The 7,789-nt window shown below is 47.5% G+C and overlaps 1 protein-coding gene across 1 annotated transcript in view; it reads right to left on the bottom strand.

The window, feature by feature from the left end:
* The window catches only part of RRP12 (ribosomal RNA processing 12 homolog), a gene marked incomplete at its 5' end in the record, with an annotated part of 36,089 nt that extends 28,774 nt beyond the window's left edge, over positions 1–7,315 (bottom strand). Inside the window, 3 exon segments of the mRNA XM_014591176.1 lie at positions 870–946; positions 4,282–4,365; positions 7,086–7,315. Of these exon segments, the coding sequence (XP_014446662.1) occupies positions 870–946; positions 4,282–4,365; positions 7,086–7,315 (391 nt within the window).
* Between the last annotated feature and the right edge of the window lie 474 nt (positions 7,316–7,789).

The raw sequence follows: 7,789 nt of genomic DNA on the forward strand, positions 1-7,789 counted from the left end.
GCGCCCCAGCCAGTAAGCAAGAAAGGCAGGATAGGCGGTCACCTCCTGGTTCAGTGCACCCCCACGACACCTCACCTCTTGTCCTCTACACACACTGTACGAGCCAGTAGACAGCCCCCCAGAAACTCACGCCGACCCTCTCCGCGTCTCCCCAGCTGGAGTTCCAGACGGTCAGCCCACGGCCATCCCAGGCCTCCTGCCCTAAGCACTACCCGCCCCCGGCACCCACATGCACACCCCAAGTTACAACAGCCTAAGTCACCCCTGGAGCCTCATGTGGCAGAACACCACCTGAGACATAAGTCCCTTTTCCAACTTTTCTTTATATTTTATCTTACTTTTAAATTCCTAATTATGGCAAAGCACACATAACGTAAAATGTACTCTTAAGCATGTTAAAAATGCACAGCTCAGTAGTGTTATATAGTATATTCACACTGTCAGGCAGCTGAGCTCAGCAGTTTTTCATTTTCAAAAAAATCAAGTACCTTTAAAAAATAATGCCCTGGGACCAGCAGTTAGCGTAATGGCTATGTCACTGGACTCCCACATAGTCGACCGTGGTTCGCGTCCCGGACCCAGTGGCTTAAAAACATAGACCGGGCGCATGTTTGTGCGTGCCCAAGATCCGGAGAGGAGAATGGAGGAGAAGGGATTGCGGCGTGGCCATCCCCCCCTGGGGAGGTGATTTCTGCTTTCTATCTCTCTGTCTCTCTCTCTCTGTGTCTGGCGAGCACACGCACCCTATAGCACAAACCTCTCCAAAAAAAATTAAAAAAAAAAAAATTAATTAATTAAAAAAATAATGCCCTGATCCTATTCCTCCTGTCCACAAAGGGAGCTGGGGTTCACACAGAGCCAGGACTCACCGCTTCAGGACAAGGTTCAGTAGGTAAGCCACAGCTGCCAGGGACTCAGGGGAGTCCACTGCCTCCATGGTGGTCATCTGAGGGCCAGAAAGGGGATTCGAATAAATGTCATGCAGAGAGGACAGGAAACAGGAGGCAAGAGGGGAAGACTCCATGCCCAGCAGAGTGGGTATGACCAAGAACCATGGTATCAAAGGTTGGATGAATGCATAAGCACAATTCTATTAGCTGTCAAAATCATGTCATCGGATACCATGTAGCTTCTGGAAACATCCACAGTGTGCCCGTAAGAGTGAAAAAGGTGGGACCAGCAGGTGGCATGGTGGTTAAGGTACTGGACTCCCACGTGGCCAAACTTGGTTCAAGTCCCTGACCTGGTGGTTTGCTTTCTCACCTTCTCTCTCTCTGGTGAGTGCGCATGCTCTATAGTAAATTGAAAAATAATGATTTTTTTTTAAAGAGTGAAAAAAGTAAACAATATTCTACTACCATCATGCTACAATTTTTTAAAAGCATTATTAACGTTACCAATTATCACCTTTTTATATTTTTTTAATTTGCTATAGGGCATGTGCATCCACCAGAGAGACAGAGAAAAAAAGATAAAGAAAGCAAACTGCCAGGTCCAGGCCTTGAACCACAGTCAGACGTGTGGGAGTCCATCACGTTAACCATCATACCACCAGCTGTCCTAGGTATAATTTTTTCTTTAAGATTTTTTTTGGCCTTAGGATTTGTACACTCACCAAGGAGAGAATGAGGGAGAAACAGAAGTGAGAAATTACCTCCCAGGAGGTATGGCCAGGCCCATGCCCAGTCCTCTTGGAATTTTGGGCACACATGCATGGGCATGATTTTCAAGCCACTGGGTCCAGGAATTGAACCGTGCACCAGGCATGTTGTATCCAGTGCCTTAACCCTCATGCTACCTGCTGGCCCTATTATAACTTTGACCCAGCTAACCCCCTCAAGAGGGTCTTGGGAATCCCAACACCATACTGAGAAAACTTTTTTGGGGACCAGCACTTAGCATAATGGCTATGTCGCTGGATTCCCATGTAGTCGACCGCAGTTTGAGTCCCGGATCTGGCAGCTTAAACTCACACTGGGTGCATGTGAGTGCATGCCCAAGATCCCAAGAGAATGGAGGAGAAGGGATTGCAGCATGGCCATTCCCCCGGGTGGTGATTTCTTGTTGTCTATCTCTCTCTGTCTTTCTGGCGAGCGAAAGCACCCTGTAGCAAAAATCTCTCTAAAAAAAAGAAAAACATCAAAAATTTTTTTTCTTTTTTGTAAATTTTATTTATTATTATTTTTGAACTTGATGAGAGAAAGTGAAAGTGAGAAAAGTAATCGCCAGGTCCGGGACTTGAACCATAGTGGACCATGTGGAAAGTCCATTACCTCAACAACCATGCCACTTGCTGGCCCCAGAAAACTATTTTTTTAGTTTTCGACCTAACTCATCTTCATAGACTAAGAAGGAAAAAACAGCCAATAGTGGGGCAGCAGTAAAACACAACACTCTGCGAGGCTGAGTTGACGGAAGGCTGCTAGTTCACACCCAGAGACCTCACAGAGCACAACAGACACATGCATGCCCATGACCCAGGCCTGGCTGAGGCTGATCCTAGACTGTCTATCAAGACCCTGTCAAGGGACCAGCAGTTGGCATAATGGCAATGTTGCTGGACTCCCATATAGTGGACCATGGTTCAAGTCCCGGACCCGGTGGCTTAAACTCACACTGGTTGCATGTGCGTGCGTGCCCAAGATCCCGAGAGGAGAATGGAGGAGAAGGGATTGCAGCATCACCATTCCCCCTGGGGGGTGGTTTCTTGCTTTGTCTCTCTGTCTCTCTCTGTCTTTCTGGTGAGTGCACATGCCCTATAACAAAAAGAACCCTCTCCAAAAAAAAAAAAAGAAAAAAAGAGAGACCCTACTGGGGCTCACTCCCTCTTGCAAATGCTTTTTCTCTGTCTTCCTTTCTCCCTCTCACTTGTGGAAGAAATGAATGAACAAACTTAAAAAAAAACAAAAGTAATGACAGAGGGTTGAGATGATGGGTACCCTGACTGACTGACTTTTTACACCGCAATGCTGTACAGAAAACACCACAGTGCGCCAATTAAAAACAAAACGAGTGCTAACCTATAGCCTGGTAGTCAAGGCAGCTAGATTCCACACGGCCAACTGTGCAGTTCAAGGCCTAGAGCTGCGTGGTACTTGAAATCGTGTACATGTGTATCCAAAATGCCAAAGAAGGGAAAGATGGAGGACAGAAGACTGCAGTATGACCACGCCCCATTGGGGGGTCACTCTCATAGCCCCTTCTCTCCCTCCTGTGAGAGCACGTACTCTCTGTCAATGAAGAGAAAAGAGAGGGCCAGCCAGTGTCTTGGTGGTTAGTCACTGGATCCCTCATGGAAGACTTTATGGCTTGAGTCCTGGATCCAGTTACTTGACAATCACACCAGGTGTGCATGCGTGCATGCCCAAAACCCCAAGGGGAGAATGGAGAAAGGATTGAGGCATGGCCACCCCAGGAGAACATTTTTCCTCTTGCTCTCTCTATGTCTCTCTACCAAGCACATACACACACCCTATAATAAATTTTATTTAAAATTTTTAAAAATTAGGGGCCAGCAGGTGGCACAGTGGTTGAGGCACTGGACTCCCACATGGCCGACTGTGGTTTGAGTCCTGGACCTGGCAGCTAAGAAAATACATTGGGCACATGTGTGTGTGCCTCCCAAATCCCAAGAGGTGAATGGAGACAAGATTGCCAGCAAGATCATCCCCCCAGGGGTTGATTTCTCACTTTCCCTCTCTCTGGTGAGCACATGTACCATTTAGCAAAAACTAAAATAGAAAGAAAGAAAGAAAGAAAGAAAGAAAGAAAGAAAGAAAGAAAGAAAGAAAGAAAGAAAGAGTGACAAAAGAAGTGGATTTCTGCTTTATAAGAATAACACAGCAGGGAACCAGCAGTTAGCGTAATGGCTATGTCGCTGGACTCCCAAGTAGTCGACTGCGGTTTGCGTCCCGGACCCGGTGGCTTAAAACTCACGCCGGGCGCGTGTGCGTGCGTGCCCAAGATCCCAAGAGGAGAATGGAGGAGAAGGGATTGCGGCATGACCATCCCCCCTGGGGGGTGATTTCTCGCTTTCTGTCTCTATGTCTCTCTCTGTCTGTCTGGCGAGCGCATGCGCCCTACAGTGAAAATCTCTCCAAAAAAAAAAAAAAAAAAGAATAACACAGCAAACACTTGCCAAGCCACCTGAGAATGAATGAAGCACTTCCCCCTGTTCGCAGTTGTCCTTCTTGATCTCTGCCCCCCCCAAGGAGCACCCACCTTCTGCACACAGCCTGTATAACCTGCTGCTCTGAGCACCCCCAGGTCGCACCCACTCACCAGGGCAGCAAAGTACTCGGTCTCCGTCTCCTTCCCTCCCTGGGAGCGGATCACCTCCGTGACAGCAGCCAGGACGGCACAGATCTGCAGGGGAGGGAGACAGCACCCATGACCCACCTCAGACCATGCGCACCCCAGGGTCCTCTTCTCCTTGCTCCTTCACAAACTAATCTCCCAATAAAGCCTGGACCCAAACACACAAGCAGCTTCAGAGCCAGAGTCCACACCACAGCACCTGGCAAATGGGAAACCTCACATGTGCTGAATCCCACCTTGAGGACTCCATGTCTCAAAGAAATCCCTGCATGAGCGTGCAAACGTTTATGTACAAGTGTGTTCAGTGCACCGGTAAGCTGGACCAACCAGAGGACCAATAATGTAATCTTACAAAATAATAACAGACTTAAATACTATATAACCTTTGAAAAGAATGAGGAAGCTACATATTTAGCATAGGAATATTGTTCAGTGGGTGAAAAACCATAGATATAAAATATGATCATATTTCAGTAAGCCTAATAATAAAATGTGGATACAAAATATTTTTGGGCTGGGGCCAGCAGATGGAGTAGTGGTTAGGGTGCTGGATTCCCACATAGCTGACTACGGTTTGAGTCCTGGATTGGTGGCTTGCTTTCTCTCCTTTTTTTTTTTTTTAGAGAGGTTTTGCTATAGGACATGTGTGCTCGCCAGACAGACAGAGAGATATAAAGCGAGAAATCACCCCTCAGGGGGGATGGCCATGCCACAATCCCTCCTCCATTCTCCTCTCGGGATCTTGGGCATGAATGCACACGCGCCCGGCTTGAGTTTAAGCCACCGGGTTTGGGACTTGAACCACGGTCGACTATGTGGCAGTCCAGTGACATAGCCATTACGCTAACTGCTGGTCCCTCACTTTTTTTTTCTTTCTCTCTCATGAGTACACATGCCCTAGCAAAATTTTAAAATAATAATAATTAAAATGAATAATTCTTTAAAAAAATATTCTGGGGTAATCAGGTTGGGCAAGGTGCTGATGATAATCAGCTTCTACATGGCTGACTGTGCAGTTAGAGCCCCAGAACCAGCAGCTTGAAAAACACACCAGGCACAGATGCATGCATGCCCAAAATCCCAAGAGGAAAATGAAGAAGAAGGGACTGTGGTGTGGCCATCCCTGCTGGGAGGTGATTTCTCACCCTTCCTCTGGCAAACACATGCATCCTTTAGCAAAAACTAAAAATAGACAAACAGATAACGTTGGGAAACATCTCATTATTTTTTACTATGATTATGCATTCAAGTGAATATATTTTGGGTATACTAAGTTGAATAAAATTATTATTAAGATTAGTTTTAGGGGCTAGCAGGTGGCGTGATGGTTAAAAGTGCTGAATTCCCATATGGCTAACCACGGTTCAAGTTCCAGACCTGGTGGCTTGCTTTCTCCCTTCCCCTTTCTCTCTTTCTCTCACTGGTCAAATTAAAAAATAATAACAACAGGGACCAGCAGTTGGCATAATGGCTATGTCGCTGAGCTCCCATGTAGTCGACCACTGTTCAAGTCCTGGACCTAGGTGGCTTAAACTCACACCAGGCACATGTGTGTGCGTGCCCAAGATCCCGATAGAAGGGATTGCAGTGTGGCCATCGCCCCTTGGGGGTTATTTCTCACTTTCTGTCTGTCTGTGTCTTTCTGGCGAGCGCATGTGCCCTATAGCAAAAACCTCTCAAAAGGAAAACAAAAGAATAACAAATGGAACTAACTAACTAAATAAATAATACTTTAAGAAAAAAAGATTAGTTTTACCTGTTTCTTTTCACTTTTTAAAATGAGGCTACTAGAAATTTTTACATTGTGAATGTGGCTCCCATTATACAACTATTAGACAGTGCTGGTCTAGGAAGATATGGTCAATGACCCACTAACAGTACTTACTTGGAAGGAGTTGAGTTGGGAGAACAACTATCACATCTTATTCTTTTTCACCTTACTTTGGGATCATTTAGAATTTTAACTCTTTTTTTTTTTTTTTTTTTTTTAATTTAAAACATGAAAAACAGGAGCCAGCAAATGGCATGGTGGCTAAGGGTGCCAGACTCCCACATAGGCAGCCACAATTCGAGTCCTGGACCTGGTGGCTTGCTTTCTGACTTACCCTCTCTTTCTCTCTAATTCTGTCTCTGGTAAAATTGAAATGAATAAATAAAGTTAAAATAATAATTTTTAAAACATGAGGATATATAATTGTTTTAATAACTTAGTTTATTTTTATTTATTTGTCTTTTTTAAGTTTGCTATAGGACACATATGCCCATCAGAGACAGACAGAAAGAGGGAAAGTGAGAAAACAAGCCACCAGGTCCAGGATTCGAACCATGGTCAGCCATGTGGGAGCTTAACGCCTCAACCACTATGCCATCTGCTGGCCCTGACTATACATAACTTGTAAATAAAGTATCAAAATAAATGAAATTAATTCTTGCTAGAGAAAATATTTCCTAACCACTATTATTACCATTAATTTACTTAAATAATTTTTCAGAATATTTTATGCAAAAAGTCCTGTGTTAAGTATAGACACAGAGATAGACCTTTGGAAAATATTTCTACACTTTACACTTCAGTAGAGAAGATATCGTTATAAAAAGAAAGTGAGCCCGCCCTAGGAGGGGTTATACACAGAAAGGCAAAGGGCAAGAGGAATGACACGTCCTCCAGAAATACCAGCACTGCCTGGAGCAGTGGGCCAGAGGCTGGGGAAGATACACGACCGGAATCTGGCCCTCCTGCCCACATGGTGTCCCGCCCCGCCCCCTACCTCCTTGTGGGCAGCCGAGTTGGACTCCCAGAAGCGCTGGACTTTGCTGAACGTGACGTTTGTGCAGTCGGAAAGGCCGCTGAGGAAGGTGGCCCCGGACTTGTCGGTGACAGCCAGGTCCGCCTCTTCTTCCATGGCCGGCTCGGGGCCGTCGCTCTTGCCCAGGCGCAGGGACCCTGACTGTAGTTCATTGTGCAGCTTCACGGCATCCACCGTCAGGTCGCTCTTTCCTGCGAGCGGAGGCACGGGTGAGGCCCCACCTCCGCTCAAACCTGTGTCCCCCACCTCCACCTAAACCTCCCTGTGGCCGAGAGCGCGAAACGACCCTTGGGAGCCGACCAGCCCAGGCCAAGCCGGCAGTTCCAAACACGGCCAGCCTCGCCAGCCCACAGTGCGCCCGCAACTCAGGACACCCAGCAGAAAGGCCGCCTTCCGTGGAGACGAGGCTCCCCGCTGCAGAGGCTGCGCGCGGTGAGACCCGGCGGGGAGCCACATTCAGGGGGCCTGCGACAGACGCTAGGGCGACAGCGCTCAAGGGCCGGAGGCCACTTTCGGCCCGGATCCCAACTCCGACACCGCGGTCTCCACCTCGGAAACGGGAGGGTGGGCCTGCGCCGCGGGCTCCGGGGCCTCCTCTGGAGGCCGAGACGAGAGGCCCCACGCCGGGCCCTGCGCCCTCCACAGGCCGCGGACGCCCCCGGCCC

The sequence above is a fragment of the Tupaia chinensis genome, unplaced genomic scaffold (assembly GCF_000334495.1).
Source record: "Tupaia chinensis unplaced genomic scaffold, TupChi_1.0 Scaffold000539_1, whole genome shotgun sequence".
Classification (NCBI taxonomy): domain Eukaryota; kingdom Metazoa; phylum Chordata; class Mammalia; order Scandentia; family Tupaiidae; genus Tupaia; species Tupaia belangeri.